The 27227-nt window shown below is 38.2% G+C and overlaps 1 protein-coding gene across 7 annotated transcripts in view; it reads right to left on the reverse strand.

The window, feature by feature from the left end:
- The window catches only part of CKAP5 (cytoskeleton associated protein 5), a 53897-nt gene that overhangs the window by 12137 nt on the left and 14533 nt on the right, over positions 1–27227 (reverse strand). For all 7 annotated transcript variants that reach the window (XM_048305901.1, XM_048305895.1, XM_048305896.1 and 4 more), the window contains 28 exons: positions 26970–27141; positions 25917–26049; positions 25526–25629; positions 25041–25154; positions 24733–24837; positions 22115–22204; positions 21847–22011; positions 20927–21055; positions 19998–20177; positions 18960–19073; positions 17664–17774; positions 16378–16470; positions 15620–15805; positions 13914–14008; positions 12504–12561; positions 12297–12422; positions 11825–11961; positions 11490–11664; positions 10842–10955; positions 8596–8724; positions 7830–8024; positions 7071–7206; positions 6230–6318; positions 4897–5022; positions 4078–4227; positions 3482–3685; positions 2660–2795; positions 1668–1861 (listed from right to left, as the gene is read on the reverse strand). In XM_048305901.1, coding sequence (XP_048161858.1) covers positions 1668–1861; positions 2660–2795; positions 3482–3685; positions 4078–4227; positions 4897–5022; positions 6230–6318; positions 7071–7206; positions 7830–8024; positions 8596–8724; positions 10842–10955; positions 11490–11664; positions 11825–11961; positions 12297–12422; positions 12504–12561; positions 13914–14008; positions 15620–15805; positions 16378–16470; positions 17664–17774; positions 18960–19073; positions 19998–20177; positions 20927–21055; positions 21847–22011; positions 22115–22204; positions 24733–24837; positions 25041–25154; positions 25526–25629; positions 25917–26049; positions 26970–27141 — 3760 coding nt within the window. The remainder of the gene's footprint in view (positions 1–1667; positions 1862–2659; positions 2796–3481; positions 3686–4077; positions 4228–4896; positions 5023–6229; positions 6319–7070; positions 7207–7829; positions 8025–8595; positions 8725–10841; positions 10956–11489; positions 11665–11824; positions 11962–12296; positions 12423–12503; positions 12562–13913; positions 14009–15619; positions 15806–16377; positions 16471–17663; positions 17775–18959; positions 19074–19997; positions 20178–20926; positions 21056–21846; positions 22012–22114; positions 22205–24732; positions 24838–25040; positions 25155–25525; positions 25630–25916; positions 26050–26969; positions 27142–27227) is intronic.

Here is a 27227-nt window from a genome sequence, read left to right on the forward strand (position 1 = left end):
ATCCCTATGATTTAGAAACCTTCCTGAGAACCCATACATTTTAGATGGATCGTACTGAAGCTCAGAAAGTCATGGTTAGGATAGGGCTGAATTGTTCAGGTGCTAGAGTTTTTTCCTTTACCTTGGAAATTCAAAAGCAAATGGACTATGTAATATTGAGGCAAAAGCATATTGCACTCTGAAAAATAGTTAAATAGGATGGAAATCTAAAATGTTGATGAAAATGCAACATTAACTCTCATGGGAACAGTTACCAGAGAAAATGAGTCACATTAAATTTCAACTTTTCAAGAAACTGGAAGTTAAAAAAAAAAAAAAAAAAAAAAAAAAAAAAAAAAAAAAAAAAAAAGGGGGGGGAGGCAGCCTTGCTTCTCCTGCTTGTCATATTCCATAAAATACCCATCCAATAGCTTGTATGCCCCATGGCATATGACACAACACAACAAAGGCATAAAAATATCTATCACATTCCAATCAGTTTTAGTGCTGCTAGAAACATTAACAAGACCTAATGCAAAGAACAGAATTGTAAAAATGATCTAACTGCTCTTGATTAAGATTGTAATTCACTGCACTTAATCTGATATGCACAATAATTATAAACACAGTAAACTAGCTTTCCATTGCTGGACACTGGAAACTGAGTTTTGCCACCTTTAACTTTTACTGCATTTAGATGATAATGGCTAAGTATGATTTTCAGAGAGCAAAACAGCAGCAATAGAAAGCAACATGGTACTTACTGCATTTCATTGCTTAAGTGTAAGATAAAGCAAATAAGCCAAACTTCCCAGACCTCAATTGCAAAGCAGTAGGGTAAGTTGGACATTAAAAAAAAGCTGAGGACTTAATGGAGCCCCAACAACTAGCCTTTTTTGGCCAAATAAGTTATCCCAATACTCTAAATCAGATGTGTTACTTGTACAGTTGACTATAAAGCAAGTTACTCTTTATAAACAATTTAATTCCCATGAAAGTCAGTGTTTGACTCATTTTTTCCCAGTTTTGTTTTTCATTCATGCACACACAGGTTATATACACCTCTCTTATGAAGGCAGGCTGAGAGTTGGGGTTGGGAGCATGCTGAAGAGAAGGTCTCTCTCTTGGGAGACCTCATCACAGTCTTCCAGTACCTAAAAGAGGCCTACAAGGAAGCTGGAGAGGGACTTACAACAGGAGCATGCAGTGATAGACAAGTGGTAATTACTTTAAAATGAAAGAAGATAAACTGAGATTGTATTAGAAAACCTTAACAGTGAGGGTGGCTGAGGCAATGAAACAGGATACCCAGGCCCTGGAAGTGTTAAAAGTGTCCCTGCCCATGGCAGAGGGGTTGGACCCAAATGATTTTTAAGGTCCCTTCCCAAACCATTCTGTGATTTCATATATTCCACAATCTGGGATTAACCAAATAACCATCAGAGGATCTATGATGTAGTAAGTTATTTTCAAAACTACAAAATGCTCTTGACACCAACAGCAAGAGGTACTATGACCAATCACAAGCCAAACAGTGCTAATCCCCTACAAAAGTGTAAGTAAGGACTTGGAAAAAAAACCAAACCACCAAACCCAAAACAAAAAGCTCCCAAACAGTGCCATAAACCAAAGCAAGCACAGCACCCTAACTGCAAATCCCCCATAAACTCATTGGCAGTTATACTGACATTTCCAATCAGCTTGAACACTTGGTCGCCATGGACATTGTAGACGGTCACAATAGTGTTCAGCGCAGCGTTGCGCACAGCGTTGTCCCGGTCTCCAATGTGAGTTGCCATTTCTTTTAAGGCTTTCCCTGGAGTTGGCTGGCAGACATTCATGCCATACGATTCAACCAGACATCCAAGCTCTTCCAAGCATTCTAAATGAAGACAATAACATGTGCACATTCAAATTTAAAGCTGCTGGGAAGAGAGCCCTCCCAATTCCTGTGTTGCGTGCACGACTTGAACATTTACTGTAGAGAGCTGCCAGTCACAAAGCTGATGATGATAGATATACTCCAGGTGATTTATGGGATCAATAGTAAGCCACAGCAGACTACTTCACAGATAGTATCTAAAAGCTGTCAGTCACCTCTCTACACTTCAAATATTTCCCATATCCATATATGAGCAATGTTACAGTTAACATCACATTCACGTTAACAGTTGTGAGCTCGCAATGCTTTATTATGTATAGAATTTAACTTTCTGCTTATACCAGGGCAAGATATTTTCAAAGTGACCAGGCAGTTGTTTAAACTACAAACACCACAAATTTATTACAGCCATTACTTATGGTGAGACAGATGTACAGTGTAAAAACATTTCTTGATCAGATTAACCGATTCTCTTGGTGAGTAGGACAACAGTATTGTCACTGTTCTCCCCAGCACTGTTCCACCAAGAAAATAAGCCTACTCAAGGGAGACTCATAATACCAATAGCGACTTAAGAGATTGCTTGTCTTTGTACCTTCCAAAGACACCAAAAATTAAAAGCAATATGATACTACTTGAAAATCTGATCCTTTAAACACTTACAAACATCTGCATAAAATGCCATGTGCAGGCAAATCTCACACCCCACCCAACATTCTTATGCTGGGTTTTTCAAGATGCAACCCAAAGCAATTTCAAGTACTTTGCACATGTGCAGTTCAACAGCCCATTTCCCACCTGCACGTTGTTTGGAGTTTTTTGATTTTGTCCCCTCCATGATGAAAGGGAACATCTTGCTGGCTGGATAGATGAGACACATTCTGTTCAGAATGGCACGTACATCCTTACGGATGACATCTTTCGGTTCTCCTACCTAACAGAAAATTAATGTAAAAAAAATGAAAAAGAGGGGAAGAAATACAGAATATTTTATACAGTCTCACAATGCTTTTGACTATGCTAAATAATGTTAGGAAAGCCAGAATCATTCTCAAGGCAAAATCCCTTTTTTGTCAATGTCTTTTAAAGGGAAATATGCAATATAAAATCATAAAGGTTAGAAAAGACAACCTTAAGATCATCAAGTCAAACCATTAAACCAACACTGCCAAGTCTACCACTAAACCACGTCCCCAAGTGCCACATCTACATATTTTCTAAATACCTCCAGTGATGGAGACTCAACCACTTCCCTGGGTAGCCTGTTTCAGTGATTGACCACCCATTCAGTGAAGAAATTTTTCTGAATATCCAATGCAAGCCTCTCCTAGAACAACTTGTGGCCTTTTGCTCTCATTCTATTCACTTGTCACTTGACAAGACAATAACAATACCCCCCTCACTACAACCTCCTTTCAGGTAGTTACAGAGAGCACTAAGATCTCCCCAGAGATCTCCTTTTCTCCAGGTTAAAAAAACACGGCCTGTTGAATCTCACACCAGCTACCAACTGGATTTAGCTCCATTCACAATATATTTAGAATGAACATACTGCAATTTTTGATGGTATTCTGCCATATTCCTCATGAAAATTGTTAGATTCTGTAAAACAAATTGTACCTTTAGGATAAGATATGGGATGAAAGAGGCGGCTTCATTTTCAGTGAGGTGATACTCTTCTTGACTCAGCAAATTGAAAAGCAACTTAAGGTATTCAAGTGTTTTCATCAAAACACTTGTGTTGGTATCAAAGAACCGCAGGGTAAGCCATTTTAGGATCAAATCCAGGCAGCTGATGACTCCATCTTTTTCACTCTCCAAGTGCTTGAAGGAAGAGGAAAAAAAATAAAGTTAGGCAAATGAAACACACATACACTGTTCAACAAGAAAATAAGCTAAGCTAAGTCCGGTGAGATAATCTACATTTACTGGTAGATTCTTAGAACCATACCTACTCACTTTTAACTTATATGGCTTTCTGAAATTCTAAGAGAAGTCTCTGGTGAGGAAATTTTCCCTTCTCCCAAGAAAGAGTATTAATACCATCTTCATCATACCTCTGAAAATTACTTCTATGTATGTTTAGGTTTCAACTACACAGAACAATGACCTCTGGCTCCTCAGAGAATTTCTATTTGATTTTGATTCAAGCAGTATCTTTCATAGCAGATACTAATTCTATCAGCCTCATCCTACTACCACAGATCCAAACTCACCTCAATCATAACAGCCAGTGCTTTGTTGTGATGCTGGAAGTCTGCATGAAACATCTCATCCTGTAGCCATTTGGCTACACAAGTGGACATCTGAGTTTTCAGCTGTTCAATATATTCATCACGGGGAGTAGTGAAATTCCACTTTAACACCTGTAAAAGGCAACATTTAGAACTCAAAGCAAGCAATGCCTTTTCTTCCTGACAGATACTGCTGACTGCACATCTTTTAATTCTGCTTTAGAATCTGTTTTCAAAGTCTTCTTATTGACAATAAATAATGAAAAATTAGTGGTGTTTGCTCACTTTTTTTTACATGACAAGTTTTCTTCATGTGGACTGGTTATCCTTATTCCATTATCTCAATAATTATCACTTAAAGTGGTTGTTTTTAAGCTACAGACTTGCCTACCTACAAGCAAGTTACAAATAACATTAATATTTTCAGTAATAGAATTTCCCTACAAATTTCTAAGTGAGGCTGCTCAAAATAAATATATTAAATCATTTATAATGTATCCTAGAACTCTGACATGGTACCTGAAAACAATTGACTAAACTTAATAATTCTTCACAACTTGAAAAATGTAAAAAGGCCTTTGACTTTTACGACAGGGTATAGATGCACAAAATTTGAAAATCAGAAAAGGAACACCACAGTAAGCCCACTATTGATGTATGTTTTTCAGCTCAAGAATCAGAATCCAAGTGATGGACAGTGGCTAACATGCCAGAGTTTGTTCAATTCTAAATTAAAAACTAAAGAATGTGTTAAAATTGCACCCACTTCAAAACTTGCGAACACATTCTGATTTTTCTCACCTTCAGAGCTTTCTCTTCTTTCATCCTCTGTTCCTTCCCATTTGAGACAATGATAAAAATAGGACCTGATTTATCATCGTCTTCCTTTAAATTAGGCTTGCTTAGCACCTTCTTTCCCTGCACACCCTGAAAAAAGCAAGGTATTAACAGGCAACCCAAGCCATATAGACGCGCCTCAGTCCCAGCAACTGCAAGCGTTAGGTACCTGCCACCCTCATGCTGCCTATGTGTACAAGAGCCAGAGAGAAGCTGAAAGAAAAATGTTGATTAGAAGTTTAAAAGTATGTGCTCAGCTGCTGTGGAAGCAATACCCGTGACAGTGTGCACAGCAGTACCCTGTGAATTATGACACATCACTCTCAACCAGTGTGCTAGTCACCCACACACATCCCTAAAACCCAATGTGGTACCTGCTTGATAGACTGCCTCTTTGTCAGACTTGAACCGCCCTTGCTGAGGCTTTTATTAGCTTTGGACAGGCTGGCATTACCCTTGGACATACTGCTATTAACATCTGACTGCTGTAAATAAGCCATAGAAAAGTCTTTGCTGTGAATCTGTTAAAAGGCTTGGAATGGAAACTCTTGAGAGTAAACAGCTGTCTGACAACAAAGGCCTTAACTCTACCTACAGAGTTCTGACAGAACATGGCATCAACTTCAGCAAACCTACAACATTCCCTCAAGGTTTGTTCTTGCCATGAATATGGACCTACATCAAATGTTCTTGTTACAGCACTACTTTAGACAATGGAGACAAGGGGACTGTAGAACAATTTGGGTTATTTTTAGTTATACACATAGGATAAACTTTATTATTAACAGCAAAGAAAAATTACTGTAACAAAACAACAGAAAAATCTAACCAAAAATTGACTGTAATCAGTTGAGGTTATTATGTTTTTAAACATACTCCTTCCCTTTTTGCACTTTTGATTGAGAACTTTTTACCTTTCATACTTTAAGGCAGAAATTAATTTCTTTTGATACACGGGTTCAGAAGTAATATTCAAGTGTAACATTGGAACTGGCATGGTAAGAACGAATTCTCAATAGCACAAAATCAAGGAGGCCAAGAAAATGTAGAACAGACTGAGTTGCTCATAGGACTAATTTTTGGCAATACAGACTTTAAGAATGAAACAGATAATGACAAAAGCAGTGATCAGGTAAGAGATATGGGAACGCCTGTCATTTCAGAGTTCAGACAAGCATAAAGATTTTTAATAAAAGCTGTCCCTAGCAAGGACTACACTCTTCTACCTATACCACATTAACAAACCACAGCTACTAACTTAATGAAACTGATTTTATACAAAATGAAATCAACATACCTTAGTTTTAGAGGAGAGTCCTCCTGCTTTGGCTTTTTTGGGATCAGGCTTGGATTCCATGGTATTAGACCCCAAATCATCAGCAAATGCTGGAGAAACAATAGACCATTTGAAGTTTTCTAGAAGCCCATTTTAAGTTATCAGTTTTCTGTTCTCAGGACATAAGAAAAAATGTTTGTGGACACAATATGCTTAATCACACAGATGTCTGAAGATTTTAGACCCACTGAAGAGGCCCCTTAAATTCCATGTTAGCATACGAAGTCTTCCTAATTAAGACCACAGTATATCAGCCAATATGTCATTTTTTGACACAATTTAAAAATGCAGACATATACACTGTGAAGGCTAATGACTAGAGCTGTAGTTGCACCTGTTTTAAGGAGGCAAGCTAGCCCCAGCAAGCAGGACTACTTTTTCAGATCACTTGTCCCCACACACTTTCCATCACACTTTTTTCCATCAGCACAAGCATTCTGGTAGTCCCACAGTGAACTACACCGAGGAAATAATCCAGATAAAAAATTATGTGAAAACATTAAAAAAAAAATTGTATTAAAATCAGATTAGTATTAGAAAAACCCTCCCCCTTTAGCCCAGCTTGGTTTTAGCTTCAATACCAAGTAGATATTTTCAAGTTTTCAAATAGCAGCTGACAGATGGTTGTGTGGAAAGGAAACACCCTCCTACACTGGAAGCTGATTCAAATGCAAGAAAGACCAGAACCCTAACTATGCTGATTATCTCTTCTTCAGTTGAGTACGTTTACTCCTCTGGCACGTCAAAAAGCTTCAAAATCCACCCTTTTCTCAGTCTTTTCCCACAATGTCAGAGAGGTTACCTGACGCAGGTTGGAATTTGGCTGGAGCTGCTCCGCCTACCACTCTGGAAGGTGCTTTAGCAGGAGGAGCTGGTTTGGCTGGCATGTTGGCTTTGGCTTTCTCAAGCATGGCCAGTACCTGGTCTTTGGAAGTTGGCTAGAGAACAAAAAAGGGAAAAAAAGAAGTGATAAATTTAGTACTGTCTATCACTAATCTTTCCAATACATGTTACAGAAAACAAAAGCAAAAGTAGTTTGAAACAATCCATTCTCTGTTAAGCATCTTGGAGGATACTCATCTTAAACCATCATTGTTCTCAGACACTTTTGTTCCAAGTTAAAAAACATTTTTCTTTAAAGTTTCTTCTTCAAGATCCATGGGACATATGTAAACCAGAGATCTGTTCTAGGTGAGTGGTCTTAGGACATCAATGGAGTGCCTACTCACCACTCAGGGGTCCATAAGCCAAACCACACTGCTAGCAATCATGTTAAAGTATGAGTACAAAGGCATAGAATGGGACAGGAACTGGTATGGAAGCTATCTGCAAGTAGATTTTTTTTTTCAAGCTCTTGAAGCAATAGGCCTGTAATGGCAGTAGTCATTTTTAAAGTAGAGAAAGCTCTAGCTCACAGCTCCTAATACTATTTTCAGTCCCCCTGAAAATATTCAATGCAGACAAGCTCACATGACTCAAGACAGCATATCATGAGACTGTGAATAGGACTTAGTACTCACACATTCAAGATCACATTATTTAATCTCTGTAACAGAAATACCTTCAGCTTGCCAGTGGCTTTTGCCATCTTCTCAAAGCCAAGATGCATCATGAAGAACGGCAGGGCATCCTGTGCCTTTTTACGCACATCACCATTTCGATCTTCAAGGCAGGAGTACAAGTGAGGCACACACAAGAGTAGGTCAGAAGGAACAGAACGGAGGGCAGGCAACTTCTCAGCCAACCAACCAAGAAGCTGAAAGTTTTAAAATAAAAGCTTTCAAAGAAGTGCTCACAGTGCTATGTCAGGCCACAAGAGTCTGAATTGCAGTCCTTCACATAACTCTATGTAAGTAGGAAAAACCCACCCAAATTTTTTTCAGAGAAATATTCTTGAACAACATCAATTTTCATATCAGCAATTACAAAAATTAAAAGATAAGTACAGCATATTAGCACACAACTATCTTAAATCTTTAAGCCTGTTTCTTCCTTTTGAACAATTTCAGCTGCTCTTTTTAATGTCTCCCATTCTGTTCTGTGGTGAATTTGAGGGAACACACACTAGCTCTTAAAACACTAATCAAAACAGACAGAACTTTCACTTTAGAGGCACTGAAGTCGAAATGACAGCTATCATGCAGGAAGAAAGCCTGTTATTATCCTTTTGAGGTTTAACAATTTTATGTCAGTACAAATACACAGCTACTTGTTTTCTCATATAGTGGTAGCATTGTGTCATTTCAGTCTGCATAGATAGAGAGTCAACAGCATAAAAGGTTATTTAGATTTGACACACATAAGAAGTTTACTCGACAGAAGCCTACCTCTTGTCTTAGGAAAGGATTTTCTTTTTTGAGCTCTTCAGACAGGTCTTCCCCTTCCAACCACTCTTTCATGCCAGTTTGTTCAGCCCAAGCATTCACAGTTGCTAGTGCAGCAGCACGAACATTATTCTGCAGCAAGAACAAGATTTAAAAAGAATAAACCTAAAGAGGGGTCAGAAGATTACAACAGAAGAAGCAACAGTCATCCTTCCTATAAAAGGAAAAAGCTTCCACATCATTGGCTTTGAAATCTTTTTCTATTCTCTGCTTGAGAAGTCTAAAATTCAGAAGAATTTAGTTTTAGTGATGGTATCAGCTGCAGCAATCTCCAAATCAGCCATTTTACTTATCTACCATAATTTTTTAAAAAAAAGTTTGATAAAAAGGGTGAAAGAGTATCTTTAAAATTATTTTGTACATGGTACCATTCATTGATGACAATTCTGGGAGTCTAACTCTCAAAGAAGCTAAAAAATAATGTTAGTGACTTATACAGTGCTTAAAATAGACTGTGCATTCATAAATCAAGGCAAGTGGATTATGGAGCCTGCTATTAGGGCAATGTCATTTAGGATACACATGCACAGAAGTCAAATCAGGAGCGAGGGAGCCCTCTAACTCCTACCAATTTCCATCTTTAGTGCTTTTTCCAAGCAAAATTTAGAACAACACCCTTTTTTGAAGCAGCTATATGAAGTTATGCAAAGCCAGATGGAATATCTAACAATCAGGGCTCTTTAAAACTTTATCAGTCTAGACATGACTCTATACATATGACCCTCTCCTATAGGCTGATTTTCAGAGGAAAGCTAATAATGTAACAGACTCATTCAGTTAAGTATGAGCCAATCGTAAATGCAGAAGTAACATCCAGGCATATACGTAAACAAGAAGTGAGCATCCTTGCAAATAACTTGCCCCATCTTCTATCTCACTGAGGAAAAGAAACAAATCATGTGCTGCAGATAAACAGATGCTCATCAGCCTCTCTGACAAGGCCTTGGTTCCCATCATCCAAATTTAATTTGTCTTCACTCATGCTACAAGCTGATGATTTTCCTCAACTATTCAGTTGGGTCCACTATAAACATATTGAAGTAGGACCCAAAAAGGACCATTCTCATCTTCAAAAACTTGACAAATTTGATAAACTAGTTAAATCTTGCACTTGCAGTACTGAAAAAATATTACCACTGTAGCAGAGTTCAGATGAGCATAAAATCTTCTGTCAGCATTATAGTGCTTACAAGTTATGTTGGTATTATGCATTTTAGCAACAGTGTAAGTTAGTCACAATTGGTCTTCTCCTTAAAACATGTACTTGGAACTCTCCTACCAGTCTGGGGCTCTGAGCAACGTGGTCTAGTGGAAAGTGGCCCTGCCTATGGTATGGGGTTGGAACTAGATGGTCTGTAGGGTTCCTTTCCAACCTAAAAAGTTCTGTGACTCTACAAAAGGAGCTTGCTGTTACCTCAGGATAATTGGGGAGTTAAAAGAAGAACTTAACAGTCATATAAAAAAATCGGTTCTTGAAGACTCTTAAAGAGAAAACAGTTTGAACCAGGAGATTTTTATCTAACCCTAGAACCAGTCATAGTCCTTCCACTGTTTGGGACAGGTAGATCCAGCTCCTGCTCTTTTTCCTACTCACATTCCAAACAGAGACAGCTGAAATATGCCATCTCTGATAATTGCCCATGACTTCTGGCACAAGATACTGGCACCTTCCCAAACCTCTTTCGCCATTGCTTCAAATAGCTCTTTCCCATGATCCTAGCTCGATTTTGACACAGCGTCCTGGCAAACTTGACATTGATGTTACACAAGCTTCAGTGTCAGTTGCGAATATCCTGTGCCTACCTACAGTTCAAAGGGTTCATACACAGCAACAAAGACAACAACAGTGTACACTGGAATCCACAGTTATACACTAAAAAGTCTACCAGGAACTTTACCAAGCAAATATGTTCAGTGTCTTAACATAGTGTACCTTCAGCAGCAGAAATATGCATATAGTGACCACATTAATTTAAAAGCCAGATTGTGACACTGGATTTAGTTACAAGGAGGGGAATACATCTGAATATACATTCAGGCACACATTTATACTTGAATATTAAGCTGCCATTCAGGCAAGAACTTTTAAAAAAAAAATTGTAAGCTTCCAAGGAAGTTTTAACTACCATCCACCTTTCAGGCATAGTTTAGATACGCAAAAAGCGAAGAGATCTGGACACTTGTCCTACCTTACTATCTCCTAGGACTGTAATGACAGGAATCCCCAAATTTTTCACATACTGTTTGATATTGGGGCCCATTGCTGTTGCTAGCTGCTGAAGAATGCTCAGAGTTTGTTGCACCTGCACAAAAAGAAAAAGGTTTAAAATAAAACAGTGTTACAAGCAGACGTGCAAAACCTCCAAGTTATACAGGGAAAAGAGACACTGCTATATATTGAGCTTTTATTTTAGAATGCCTAATCAATGACACCTATTCCAGTCTTCAAATTCACCACACTGAAAAACAAAAAATACTTCCATATTCTGAGCAAATCAGGTGTCAAGTAAAAACATTTTCAAACAAGGGACAATTCACTTTTCTCACAAATGAAGCAATTAGTCAAACTTTTTTCTTTTAAGATTTCCTTATATTACATTCAGTGTAAAGGTAGATCTCCCTTTCTTTTGAAGCATTTTTAAATTTAAAAAAAAGGGAAATATTTATTAAAATAGGCGAATATATGATTTGGAAACACACAGTTCACTGTTTTCCAACTGCTGACTTAATGACATTGAAACAGGCCACACAGTAATAAGCAAGGTTCATCATAAGGAATCATAACTATCTTAAGTTTTAAGCTGAAAACAGCTGAAACAGGATTTTGAAAAACATACCAAGATTTTATTGGAGTCATTGAGACGACCCTTCAGAGCAGCTGGAAGTTCTCCTATGTTTGGCTCTATGAACTTTGCTTCATTTATTATGCTTGTCACTTCATCCAGACCTTCCTTTCTGATCTTCCAATTTTTATCCCCAATCTTAGACACTAGTTCCGCTGTGATCTTATCACTGCAAGAGAAAAACAGGTAAAGTGTCTGTTTACTTAGTTATCTCTCTATTAGTACTTGAGTGCTTTAACACCACAGATTTCTACTTAGAAAGCATTTATAAATGCAAAGTTTTGAATTGCAGTGAAAGTGTATCTTCAGGTGGTAGAATCCAAACCTACCTAATATCTGTTCTTGGCAAGAGATCCACAACATCATTCCCAACCTCCTCCTGTTCTTCTTCCTCACCATCATCCCCACCTCCCACACTGTGCCTGGAAATGCCACGAGTTGGAGCTGGTGCTGTCTGTCCTTGCATCTGCAAGCAACACAAAATCAGAAACAACTCTTTTACAATTTTTCATTTGACCTTAAAAATAAAACCACTTGTATGATACGAATGCACTGGCTCAGGACAGCAGACTTCTAAAACATTACACTATTCAAACAAACCCAGGAACTTTTGAAGTTCATAATGAAAAAAAAGACTTGAGATAGCTACACATATTGAATTTGTGGCCTTTGTGCACCATCTTAAAGAATATGGTTCAATTACAAGCCCAAGGGTTAGACCACAGTATTTCTACAGACTCCAGATACTTAAGTTTCAAAGTAGCTTTAATGACACTTGGTAGCAAGAGCTACACTTCCTACCTTTTCAAATTCTGCATCTATCTGGGAGAGAAGGGCTGGCTTCTCATCCTCAAAAAACATTCGCAGAGAAGGTCCCACATAAAGATACATTACTCCCAGCAATGTAATGGCAGAAGTCCTCACAGCCTGCCAGAAAGAGGAAAAAGCACTCAGTCTTCAAATTCAGGACTGATAATAATTTAGGATTAAGATTCTAAATTTACTCACTGGGTTAGTTGCAGCAAGAGCTGTCTTCACATTACTGATGAAAGCTTTGACATTCAATCTGTGGAAAAAAGATGTCTCCCATAAATAAAACACAACACAGGAAACAGCACCAACAAACAAAATCACAGTATGTTAAAGAAAAAAGATACCCCTAGACAGATTTACACAACTAACTTTCATGCAGGAGATAGGCACACTTATAAAATATCATCATAGGTACAGTGTAGGTAGTAGCTGCTTGAATAACTACTGGAAGAGATCAGTTTGGAGAATAGCCTATTGTGAAAAATCAATCAGTAAACAATTTATATCAAAGCCTACTATTATCACAGCTGTAAAGTTTCTTAAACTACATAACCCATGTGAATGCTAGGACTGAAATGTTGAGGAATGAATCTAGAAAACATTTTAAGTACCTGAAACACGACTACACAAAAAAGGTGGGGGTATATTATCGTTGTGGTGGGTCTTTCTGTTTTGTTAGTCAGTCTCAGGATCTTCCAGAAAAAGGCATAATTTTCAAAAGGAAATTTTCAAGAGAAATGAAGGAAGGTTTAAATTCCTGAATCTTCTACATTTTCTGTGCAGCCTCAAAAACTGCTGTCCTAGTAACACATCTACACACATTACCATGCTGTAAATACATTTTTTTGGGGGAATTTACTAAAGAAGAGTTTATTTCTCAGACTTAATCAATGTCACTATCCATTTAAAAGCCACAAAATATTTTAAGACAGGCATAGTAACTGCCCCCATAGTCAAATAAAGGTATTTGAAGTCTTCCCTGCTTGCTTAGAGATTTTTTTCTCAGGACTAAACTATTACATATGCTTGACCACTTTCAGTTAAAAGACTAGTGATTAAAAATCAAGGAAAGCTATCCCTGGTTCTGATGGAGAATTAATTTCTTACTCTCATAGTGCCAGCTATAACAACAGCTATTTTGTTGCCCAAAACTTCATCCACCTGTTATCAACCTCAAAGTGTCTCTCCAAGGAGATTAATAGGCATGCTGGTATGTACTCTTCTGTAGGCTGTCAGATTCAGTTGTTGTGGTTTTTTCTTTTAAATTATAAAATATAGTGGTCCACCTGGGTACAGGTGTATCCAAGTAGAAAGAGTGCAACAGACATGCAATACCACAGCTCTGTGCCCAGCCCACACATAGAAGTACCTTAAGTTCGAGACAAATGCTCTTCAGAGGTCGAGTGACAAATAAAGCAGCTAGTAGGGTAATCACATCCTATCATACTAGTAATGCCAGATACTTTCAGTTATATACTGAAGAGCTAGAAGAGTATGGCTAGCATGAGAGTTTAAGTAACTAGAGTTCAGATGAACAGAATCTTAGGTCCAGATTAGAAACATTTTCTTTGAAGTTTCTCATAGCAATTCACTTAAAAGACTTACCCAGAAAAGCCAAACTCCTTAATTGCATTTGAAAGCCAATTCAAGGTTTCTGACTGGTTTTTAGGATTCTTCTGAGAGAAAGCCATAGCCACAACCTGGAATAGAGTTAAGTATAAACTTTCACTGGCAAAGCAGGTGACAGAGCACTGTAATAAAGAAGTGAAGATACGCACAAAAAACACAGGGCAAGTGAACAGAAGAAGCTAGGGTAACAGAAGAGGAAAAAGCAACTGTGTCACTGTAGCAGGATGTAACTGGAACCGAAGTGAACCAGAAGTTCCTGAAGTACTTAAAGGCAGCCAGCAACACCTTTATTATGGATTTGTACCTGCTGTGGCAGTACTATAAAAAGCACTGAATAATTATTCATTATTACTGTGCCTCAGAAGATCATGAAAGAGATCCTCCTAGAAGCACATGGAGGAGAGGGAGGTGATTGAGACAGCCAGCACAGCTTCACCAAGGGTAAGTCCTCCCTGACCAACATCACGGCCTTCTATGACAGAGCAATTACATCAGTGCAGCTACAGATACCACATATCTGGACTTCTGTCAGGCCTTTGACAAGGGCCTCCACAACACCCTTCTCTCTAAACTGGAGACACATGAATTTCGTGGGTGGACTCCTGTGGATAATGAATTTGTGGAACCATCACATGCGGAGGGTAGTGGTCAATGGCTCAGAGTCCTGATGGACATCAGTGACAGGCAGCACTCCTCAGGGATCCACAGTAGGACCAGTACCATTTAATGTCAAAAATGACAGACAAAAGGATTGAGGGCATCCTGAGGGCAAGTTTGAGATTAAACAAGCTGAGTGGTGGAGTTGACACCTGAAGGACAGGATGCCATCCAGAGGGACCTGGACAAGCTTGAAAAGTGAGCCCATGGAAACCTCAGAAGGTTCAACAAGCCAAGTGCAAGGTGCTGCACCTGGGTCAGGGCAACCTTCCAAGGAGGCTGGACATGAGCCAGCAATGTTCACTCACAGCCCAGAAAGCCAACTGCACCCTGGGCTGCACCCGAAGCAGTGTGACCAGCAGGGCAAGGGAGGGGATTCTGCCCCTCTACTCTGCTCTGATCTTGTGAGACCCCACCAGAAGTGCCACATCCAGCTCTGGGGCCTTCAGCCCAGGAAGGACATGGATCTGTTGGAATGACTACAGAGCAGGGCCACCATGATTAAAAGGTTGGAGCGCCTCTCCTATGAAGAAAGGCTGACAAAATTGTAATTTTTCAGCCTGGATAAGGCTCCAGGGTGATCTTATTGTGGCCTTTCAGTACTTGAAGGAGGCCTCTGAGAAAACTTTTGACAACGGCATGCAGTGGTAGGTAGGACAAAGAGGAATGGATCTGAACTGAAAGAGGAGCTGTGGATGCCCTATCCCTGGCAATGTTCAAGGCCAGGTTGGATAAGGCTTTGAGCAACCTAGTCTAGTAGAAGGTATCCTTGCCTATGGTGTGGGGGGAGGACTTAGATGATCTTTAAGGTCCCTTCCAACTCAAACCATCCTATGATTCTATTTTCAATTTTAGAAGGAATACATATTTAACTTCTGCCTCATGAAGCATCTCGAGAGCAAACAAATCACTTTCATGCAACAGAGAAAAACCAAAGATTTGGGATTTACTCCTCAGACTGAAAGGACACCCCACATATTATTTTGATTTTATTTACTGAAAGAATACTTTTGCTGCTCACTCACCTGCTCAGCAGTCCACGGCAACTGACACGCTTCTGCTATTGCTGTCATGGCCTCTTTTGCATTGCTTCCACATTTCACATCCCCAACCTTGTCTACAAGGCCATCCAGCACAACCTGTGCTGAAGTTTTGGAGAAGTTTCCTTTCTGTGCAATCAAAGCAACTACATGCAGTTTCATCTGCATCACCTGCAATGTCCGTAACAGCAAGAAAGTTACTCATGTCTTTGTGTATTTTAGACTAATTTTTCTTATTCTATAGATCTATAGATACACATAAGAATTACATATATTTGTGGGTAAACACAAACATATCCACAAAATTTTAATTTGTGTACATATACACATTTGAATATGTAGAAGTATTTACGTACACATATTTTATACACATACGTATATGTGTTTTGTGTGATTATATACAAAAATTGTGTACATACACAAATACATATTGTTATATATACACAACACCAAAATACTGGGCTGCCATTATCTACTTTTAGAACTTATATACACACACACATATGCTTATATATATGCACATGTATACACACACATCTAAAGACAATCTTTAGATATCTTAGATGACATTCAAGTCTCAAATCTCAACAGAAATAAAATCCAGTTTGAGAGTTTATATTCTCATTGATTACAGATAGAACTGTGGCCACAGTGATATACGCACTTATAGCCCTTTAGCTGGAAACCACTTAATTATATTAACAAAAGATGGACTGTTTACTTACTGAAGGATAATACATTACCTGAAAATTTGTTTCCTTCCAACCAGGTTTCTTGGCCAGCATTCTTACTAGAGCTTGGCAAGGCATTTCACTTCTCTCCATAAGCTCAACAGCCTAAAGTATAAACATGAAGTTAGCCAGTGGGCCACAAATTATACAAAACTCAAACAGAAGTTCTCAACTGTCCTCTAAGTATTTTCTTAATACTGAATTAAATTGCAGAAATTCTCAGCATAATAACTTACCTGAAGAGCCTCTTTTACAATGATCTTGAGGTACTGAGCCAACATTTAACCTACAGCATTCACATCACTACTCCTTTAATGTTCTTTAACAAATTTCCTTAAAATCACTATTGGCCATTCCAACCATGGGAATTTAACACTTAACTAAAAACAAACAAACACCCCCAAATAACCCACCTGCCCCTCAAAAGGCTGCTTTTGTTTTTTAAGATGAAGTATATTACGCACCTTTCATGTTGCAATGCTGACTACACAGCAGAGATTAAGCCTGAATATGATCTAAATTACTGGGGTTTAGCTGTTGTTAGGCTTATTCATTCAACTGAAATGGCAACATTTGAGTAAAGTAGGCTTCTGCAGCAGCATTTCAATGCAGCCAGTCATCATTTCCTAATTGAAGTTAGTCACTTTTCCCACTAAAATATTAAAAACTCAGTCACAACTGTACTGGTGAAGTGGTATGAACTACCTGTACATCTACAGTTGAAGCTTTTTTGAATGTGAACTCTCAAAGGTTGTCTGATGGATACCTTCTGAGTGGCATGTGATGCTTTTTTTTTTTTGTTTGTGACTACATGAAGCACTTTCCACCAGCTGCAGAGACTGCTAGTATTGTATAAGACTCTAAACAAACATGTCAGCTGGCACATAGTTGGTTATAATCAATCGCTACCTAATACACAAACACCAGGAAATTATTTGCAACAGATTTGGCCTAGTCATTGCAAAACCTTTTGTTTAAATCTAGCTATCTTTGAGACCAAGCTTTAGAACTATTTGGAGTTTTAAAAAGACCTCTAAGTATCCTTGGTCAAAATACAAGTGATTTTGACAAAAGCACAACTACCTACATTAAGATAAAATACTTACTCCACTATTGTTATGGAATTTAAACCATATAAGCCACTTGGCTTTTGCAAGTATTGTTTAATCCATCAGAAGTGCTGACATACAACTACTACTAGTATGTATTTCACAAGACTTACCAGGCCTAAAGAGCTGAAGAAATCAATACTTGTTTTCTCTTTCCCTACTGCCTCTTATCAACCATTACAAACATACCTTCTGAAATTCCTCCATGCAGGCAAGCCTCTCTTTCCAGTTACCACTGTCCAACTGCTGGATACAAGAAGCTGGAAGGACAGCAGCAGCTTTCTCTTCACATACTTCTATCTGCAGGCAGATCAGAACAAGGTTAACACTCCACTGTATCCCTTCAGAGGAGAGCAGCAACCCTAAGGACAGGTAATATAGTGGACTGACCCTTGTATTGTGGTGCGCATTTACGAATTATAAAACAGGTTCTGTCGTAGATTGAAAGATTTTAGAATAGATTATAGTTTAGGGGTCTTAGGGGTTTAGAAAGCTGCTAAATTGCACTGCAACAGAAAAGTAATCCCTGGAAAGTATGAGAAACTGTGCAGACAGTCAAAAATAATCTTTAATACCAACTATCTGCTTAAAGAATCAAGCAGAGGCAACCTAAAATTTACAAGGTAATTTTGGATCAAGTCTGAACAAACACTGTCAACAACGAATCAGCACTTGATGAGGGCAGACAGGAGAAGACCTATCTTCAGTCTCCATTTTAGCAAAATGGAAAATTAAAGTTATCTAGTGATAAAAACTTCCCTTGTTTCATTGCTGTCTGCATCACCTTCAGGAACTGTATTCTCATTTTCTACTGTATAAACTAGCAATATAAACTGGATACACAATGGAAGTCACTCATTCTAAGCAGTACTCCAAATACAACTATGGTTTGGACTGACAGTCCAAAAAACTTGCAGATACATCTAGCAAAGCTTTAATAGGTTTTTGTTACTCTTTGACCTGCAGATACCTGAGTGTACCTGGTTCCCTACCAAGAAAAGTAGGTTGATGCCCAGCTAACATGCAGAATTCAGTAATTTTTTTGAAATGTAACTTAATATGAACAGCACAGAACAGTTTTGTATCAGTTCATTTAATTGTTACTTTATTTCACTTCAGATTTCAATGTAAACTCCAGAATAATGTATTCTCAGGCTTTTAATAACAGACTCCTTCAGTAAATAATGTGTCCTAAATTACATATGAAGTATCATTGGTTTTTTCATCTTTTCCTACTTCAGAGACAACAGTATACCCTGTTATAAGGCTATAATCATGATTTATTGCTTACTGTGCCAACAAGAGCCTAAAGAACAGGTGTAATTACCAAAGGTCCAGTTCACCAGTTATAAATCTATACGTATTGCTTTCCCTTCTCCTAACGAAAACAACCTCAGTGAAAAATTTTCAAGTACCTGAAGAACTGATAAACCAAAGCTGCAATCACAGCAGGCTTTGTATTTCAGAGAACAGCAGAATACTCACAGAGAGCTCAGACTCAAATATTTCTTTGGTCTCAGGACCCTTCTTGCCTTTAGCCCCAGCACCTCCTGTACCTGCAACTGTAGCTGGTTTGCCTTTCTTCGGTGGGGCCCCAGCCTAGAAAGTTAATGGACAAGTTAGCCAAGATGAAATAGTCTCTAGCACAGATATCAAAAGAACTGCTATCTTTCCTACACTACACTGCTATATTCTAATGTCAAAAAATACGTATTTCTTTGATAGCATAACAACTGCAGGCAGAGATAGTTTTCTGTTAGAGCTTATTTAATTAATATATTGCTTTTAGACTATAGGCATTACAAAACATAACAGGGATGTACAAGACAAAGAAAGATGAAAAAGGAAAGAATGTATGTATTTGCGAAAGTTCAGGAAATAATGCATTCATCTATATGTTCTCCTACAGATCCTGGTTGGATACTAAACTTGTGACTGGTGTCTCTTTCCCAGGTTATCTGAGTACCAATAGATTTCAAAAATTTATCTGTTCTCCTATTCACTTCCAGGTATCTCACCTGAAGAACTAAGTAGCATATTACAAAGACCACCTACTGCAGTCGATTTTTAAAATCCAAAGAATATTAGAGAAATGCAGGCTAATAGTTCAAATTATTCCAAAATAAACAAAGGAACAAACTAAAAACGATGATGAAGAAATACTCAATACTTAATTAGTAACCTTGCTAGTTATAAGGAATGTTGACTTCAGCCAAGTATTACCATATCACAGAGCACATCAATGTTACATGCGAGGCTCCTCTGAATGCCTCCAGTCTTATCACTACTTCAGAATCAAAATCTGGTATTAAGACTTAAATGACAAGACAGTTTGTATCATTAAAAACCGAGATTTCATCAAGTACACTCCCAGAAAGTCCAAGATTGCTTCTGCTGTTAGGCTCACCTACTCCTGCAAAACGACAGTGAGAGCTCAGTGGAAGGAGATTCAACAGGCCACCTTTGATCTGCAGTAACTATTTGATGCAATCACATACAACTGACTGTCAGACAATCTCTTACCTTCACTGCAGATGCTTTTTTCAGTGGTCCTGGTTTGGTTGCTGCATCTTTTGTTTCTTTATCTCCTCCAGGCCCTGGAAGAGCAGTGGTCTTTCCAGCAATAGGCTTGCCTTCCTTTTTCTCAGCTGCTCCGGTTTTCTTACCATAAACCAATTCTACCTTTTCAGCACACTCTTTAATCTGTCAAGCAGTGACGGAAAAAAAAAGGTGGGAATGAAAAGAAGCTATTTAGCTACAACAATTGGATGTAGAGTGTCCCTTTCCCAGCAGTGGCTCAAACTTGACTACTCTGGAAAAAGTATGAAGAGTTTATTTACTTCACAAAATTTTGTTATCCAGTGTTCCTCCAATAGTAAGGTTAACCAGTCAGTGGTATCTGCCATCACTGTATTGCCAAAATAATTTTCCTAGTTCAAAATAAAGTGCATTTATATACAAAGAAAACACTGACATCCTACTGATACTTATAGATGGTCTAAGACTAAGTCTGAGCACCTTAAATTATAATATCTTCATTCAGTCAACATACCTGTCAGGTTACACAAAAGTATAACAACTTTGTTCTTGGAAAGTCATTAATACCAAACCTTATGTAGTAATAAAAAATTAGACCATATGGTTGTGACCTAAAGGCTTGTTTCAGACAACAGAGAAACTGTCAAAAAACAAACAAAACCCCATATACCACCAACCAAAACCACAACTAAATCTCACAACCCACCTCATAGACAATACAGCCAGATGCTTTATGTAAGAATGAAAAGATTTTCAGATTCCCTGCAACATCAATAAAAGTAAAAAAAAAAATACATCTTCAAAAACCTGTGCTGAAATTAACTAGGCTAAAGCATCATCTTTCATCTTCTCTAGCCTAAGATGTACCTTAAAATGATAAATGGAGCCTTTTTTACATTTATAACAATACTTACCCGATCAAGCTTTAGTTTGTCTACATCTGCTAGAAATGGATTCACAGCCTTCTCTCCAGCTACTTTCAAGGCAGTGCCTAATGCTTCAAATCCAGCATCTCTTACTTCAGGAGCAGAGTCATTGATATGCTGCAGAGAAAAGACAACTTGTCATGTGACTTGTGGCCCATATCTAAACATCTATTATATAAATCCCTTCCCCTTATTTACAACCTAAGTCTACCAAAGAATAATCCTTAACATTCCACTGCAGAAAGAAAAACGTTGTTTCTCCCCTCTGTTTTCCTATGTACTGATCAAGTCTACTTTTTCTCAGGTACAGCCATGTTCTCATCTTTGCGCCTTTTCCGCAGATAGAGGTTGAACACTCATGCTTTAAACATCATGACAGTTCATAAAGAGTTTAAAGTTCTGCAATCTTGCTCAAATCTCCATTTTTTAAGCCAGGGATATTGCCCATAACAAGGAAAGGGCTATTTTGCAATAAGAAAAAAGTATACATCATTATTATCATTTACACTGATTAATGCTCGAACTTCACTGCCACGTATGAGTCAATGATAGTTGTTCTTTTATTCATAGTAAATGGCAGCATTCCAACAAAAACTTGTTGGAGATGTGTGCAAGAAGCAAGTGGCAGTGTCTGGGAGTTCAGTAGTTGTAAATCACTGCCTTGATCTATTACAAACTTAGTGAATCTACAGCTTCAAAAAAGCTAAGAAAAAGGAAACTGAATTGTTCCCGACTGACAGTCACCTTCAAGTTTGACATCAGTCAAAACTGACTCTGAGGGCTACACAGCACACAAGAACCCTTTGGTCTCTGCAGTACCTTCAGGTCTTTCTCCCCAAACAATCCAATGTTTCACAACAACACTGCCCAAGTCAATGCCAGAGAAGTACCAACTCCTTCTGCTTTACCTTGAGAAGTGCAGCACAGAAAGGTTTTAACAGGCTTTTTGGCAGAGTAGAAGGTGTGCAGTGTCGGAAGCTTCTTGCAATGAAAAGGGATGTTTGTTGCTTAATTGTTGGGTTTTTGTTGTCCATGACTGCCAAAATATCTTCACTTATGTTCTGCAATGTGGTCTACAATGTTGAATAAAAAAAGTCATTATTTCAGTAAAGAGAAAAGCAAATCAAAATTAGAGACCAATTCTCAGACAATGGGGAAACTTTCACTTTTACTTACTGTAAGAAAGATTGCATCAATGGCCTCCTGCAGTGCCTGCACTACCTGGGGCTTCTTCTCTTTGAATTTCTCCAGGATTGTTGGAACAACCTATGGAAAAGGGAACAAAAATGTCAACCCCCTCTTCACTAATATAACTGGAAAGCCTGATAGTGTGCACCCCGGTACTTTGCAGAGAATTCAGTAATTCAGACATCCCTGCTGTACCCCTCCAGAAGTACACAACAGCAGTCTGAACTAGTTTATTCTTGCTGCTGATATTAAACTCATTTCTGTCACTATTAACAAATACAGATTTCTGAACAATTTCATAACAAAAGGCAGACATACAAATTCACAGATAATTACAGATTAACGCTCTGGAATACAGAACAATAGAATGTAAATAAACGATTTCACAACAAAAAGAGTGCTGTGCTCTTGTATTCTAAGAATCCAAGAAGGCATTTAACCTGGCCCCTCTTTCCCAGCTTTCTGACAGCACTAAGCATGGCTCATTAAGAAGTCCTCATCTGATTCACAGCTAACAAAAGCAACCAGAATCCTCTGCGGCAATATTTTTCAGATCTATCATCTTGAAAAAGCACATCTGACAGTAAACTATGCCATACTGGAATTTGACAGCAATTTCTACCTAGTCTAGGTGCTCAGACAGTCACTGATGAAAAAACAAATACATAAAATATTAAAGGGGGGAAAAAACCAAAAAAAACCCTACACTGCAGACTTTCTCACATGCCAGTAATATGAACAGGTCCATTTAAATATGTTACACAGTAAGTACTTCTGTCAGTGAGCCAGAAACATGCAGATCTTAACTGTGGAAAGCAAGCTATTTTCAAGATTTGCACAAACACAACAGTTCATAGTTTGGAAGCAGTTGGATCCTTTACAGAAGTTATAACTTCTTGCATAACACAAAATAGATTCACCTTCTACTCAGAAGCTGACTATGGGATCTCAACCCCTTGTGGCACACCACGACCTAGGCTCAGGTGGTATCTTTTTTTGGGCTGCAACCTCCAAATTCCCAGTTCACAGACTTCAAAACTCAAAAAACCTTCAGATAATACAGATGGCACCACAAAGACCATCATACACGCTATTGAAGGCGCTAGACACCCCTACAACCTACAAAGTCATAAGGAGGAGATATTTAAAATCATGAAGCCTCTGTTTTAGAAAATGCTGACAAGCCAGAATTAGCATTTTTTAACATGGAAGTTAGAAGCCATAGCCCATGTGAGAGGGAAAGAAGAAAAATTAGTCCAGGGCTACAAATGCAGTCAGAGGTGAAGCTGGTACACATGTACTCAATTACAGTGAGTAGTATGGTTCTATGCATGATTTCATTACTCTTGTTAGAGCACAGATTGCAGACTAACATTGCAGTCCTATATTTAACTAATAAGAGCTTATAATCATATAATTCTAGCAACAATTCTGTTTCATAACACTTCAATGCCCACTCTCAGGAGAGGTCTACATCTCCCTCACAAGTAAATAAATCCAGTAAACAATCAAGTGAACTGCTAAAATAAGTACTGAGATTATGCAATTCAGTGCTGCCATTACAGCACTGAAAAAGTCATCTTCTCAACAGCATTTGCTTGGCAACCACAGAGCTACACCCTTATTTTAGAAGCTTGGCTCTGTAACTAACTCTGTAGCTATAAGGGTTAACCTTCAGAAATCAACTATAAAACAGATGCAAGAATGATTTTTATAACTACAGACAGCTTTCAGAATGAAAGTGACTGTCCAAACTGTTGTTCAGAGTTCAGGAGACTTGAATGTTTCTGAAGCAGTGAGATTCAGCAACTTCCCAATTCAGAGACAACTCTATCAACAGCCAGGCACATCAGTTCTCTAACACTGTTACTTTTCCTTATCACAGGAAAAATTTGACTGAGTAGTTTAAAGAACACAGTGACACAGGCTTGAGAAATGAGGGAGAACTGCAACTCATTAAAAGCTCTCTTTGTTTCCACATACTGATTAAGCTTCCCTGTATCCCCTGATATTAGCTATTGGTAAGAAAAGAGCAGCAAAGGAGAACAAACAGCACTAAGCTAGATCACTAGAACATTTTGGTACTAAAAATCTCAGAATTTTTGGCTATTTAAAGCAGACAAGAACCCCCACAAAACCCAGGCAACAAAGAAACAGAACGCTCACCACCTACCATCCCCCAACATTCAAAAAACCCAACCATCATAAAACATACACCATGGAGGTGCTAAGTAGAGCTCTGATTTAGAAGCTGTTTTTTCCACTGTGCCCTACAAACGCATTCCTGTGGGGGTATCTCTAGGATGAGGTAATGTAAATAAAGTTCATTTCATGACACAGCAATTCAATTTTCTTAGTACAGAAGACTTATAATGCAACAGAAAGTTTCACGTTGCTGAATATGAACGAAGAAGGTCCTTTCAAACTTAAGCTGCAAAGACCTAGGCAAGTATTTCAATGCTTACTCTTTTAAGGGGTAGGTAAGCATTTCTAATTGTACAAAGAATACCTTTCATAAATACCAAGGCTTGACAGGGAAAAGGGAAAGGGAAAGAAGGTGTCCAGCATCAATAAAATCAGGAAAAAAAGTATATACTCTTACTTACATGCCCTGCATACTGTCCAAATTTCTTTCGGAGGCCTGTAGCTAGTCCAGCAAGGCATTTGGCAGCCAAAGCAACTAACATAACATTTGTATCCTTTCCAACAACCTGAAGAGAAAATCCAAGTTTCAGAGACAGAGAAGAATGTCTTACAGTAGTCAGTAGGCCACATATTGGGTTATTTTCACAACTGTTCCAGCTAGTAATTTTCTACTCATGAGTATTATATCAACTCAAACTTTTAAACTATCATACAAATAAATTACAAACAAATATTAAACTGTATGTGCACTCTGGGTTTTATTTATTACCTTTTTGAGAACTTTCACCAAGTCTGCATAGTCTCCTGATTCCAGCTTGGGATTTTTCACTAGCAGTTCAACAGCCTCTAGAGCTTCTTTCCTTTCTTGCCACTTTTTTGCTTCCTGCAGAGCAAATAATTTACATTAAATCTATAAACAGGAACAGTTCTGGAGAAGCACACTTGCCACAAACCATAGATTAAAAACTTTTATTCCATCCTGAGAAAATCAAGGTCTCCCTACAGTTCAACATCAGTAATTACAATGAAATATGAAATACAATCTTTTCCCAGGACATACCTCAGCCCCTTAAAATTACGGCTTTCTTGCCACTAAGTTCAACTTTAGGACTTATTTGTGGTAGTCTACATTTTATTAACACTAGTCTGTTATTATCCATGCAGCACTAAAGCACACATTGCAGAATACCCGTAAGTCTTCAGACTCATCAGCTACACATAGAATTAACAGGTAGTATTTAAGTTTATGCTTACTATTTTCTCATAGAAATCTTTGGGAAGCTTGGAAAGAATTTCTACAGCTTCAAGCAACTCATATGCATCTACTTGCGGTACCGCCTCTTCTTCATCATCGCCTCCTGCAACCAGAAGAGAGAAATATATAAGCAGAGTGACACAAAATTTTGACTAGAGCACCACCTAAAGCTCATTGTTTAGAAAGTGCTATAAACAGCTGTGATTTTGCTATTTCAAAAGACAGATACTCTTTCATCTAAACTTCCTCCTGCAGACATTTTCTTCTTGTGTAGTGCACTCCACGTTTTGCACCAGCTTGAGTAAAAGCTCCTTTACAATTTAAAGCATTCCTTCACAAACTATATACAAGTAATGTACTTGCCAATGGAGTTCAGAGATTGAAGTTTACCTCCATCTGCATCTCCTCCAAGTCCCTGCTGCTGCTCAAATTTTGCTTTCAGCTCCTGTTGGGAACGCAGGAACCTGGTCTGCTTAGGAGCAGCTGATGACACTTTGAACCATTCTTCTTCCAGTTCTTTTAGCTGCCAAAAGGGAAAAGAGTCATTGTATCAGAGACATTATGCACATATTTCAAGACAAGCAACCCATTACAGTTTTCCCATTTCAAAACCAAGATAGCACTATCTTTCAAGTTTTTTTTTCTGCCACTAAAGGAGTGACTTCATTTCACTGTTCAGAAGTCTTTGACTAAGTATATCCACAGAACAGAATACTATTGCAAAGCATTTATGTAAGAACAAACTGTAGAACAGTCAGAATGGTGTGGCCCTCTGTAGACACTTTGAAATAAAAATGGCTGAACATGAAGGAAGCTTTCCTTTACAGCCATGCTATTATTACACACTAAAACTGAGATGAAACACACATACTGAACTACATTTGATGAAACAGTTTGGTTTTTTTTAACCATGCCCTTTTGAAGCAAGCTACTGCTTTCCACCTGAACACAATTAACTCAAGTGGGTAGGAGGAAAGGATGCATAATTTATAAAGTTTTAAAATTATGAAATAGTCTATCTATCATAATGCAATGCCACTTCCTGAAGGGCAACAGTCACATCTTCAGCATCATCAAACAAGTATGAACAGATGCATAGAGGAAAAAACTTCAGGAAAAAGGAAACTGAGAATGAAAATGATTGACTTGAAGACTTTCAGTTCAAGGGTCTTTTATAAGGGCAACCATTCTACTGCTCAATTTCTATCCTCCATTTCAGTATGACACTTCACCCCACAACTTCATGTATGTTCAGAGCAACAAAACATTGTTAAAATTTCCTTACAAATGACAAAGAGTGACCAACATTTTGGGTGAAGTTACATGGAGCTAAAAAAACACATTCCAGTTTTGACTGTAAGAATGCCTAACACCACAGAATCAGGGAGGATGACCATCAAAGTGTTTGATCAAATGTTTGGATACAGAAATACTTCTGCCTACCTGAACAGAATTTATGTTCTGCAATGGAGGTTTCAAAGCATCCCTTATCCAACGGTAGATCTCCACAGCAAGGAGCTTGGCTTCGTCTCGAACAGCCTTTTCCCGAGATTCAAAAAGTTTTGGCAATACTTTTATGATTGGCTTCAGTGAGATTATCTTTGAACCAAATTCACTGAAAGTTAAACACACAGAATAGCATCAGTGTCCAGGAACCAGGGAGCAATCCACAAATAAATAATCTTTTAAAAAACAGTCTAT

The sequence above is a fragment of the Corvus hawaiiensis genome, chromosome 6 (assembly GCF_020740725.1).
Source record: "Corvus hawaiiensis isolate bCorHaw1 chromosome 6, bCorHaw1.pri.cur, whole genome shotgun sequence".
Classification (NCBI taxonomy): domain Eukaryota; kingdom Metazoa; phylum Chordata; class Aves; order Passeriformes; family Corvidae; genus Corvus; species Corvus hawaiiensis.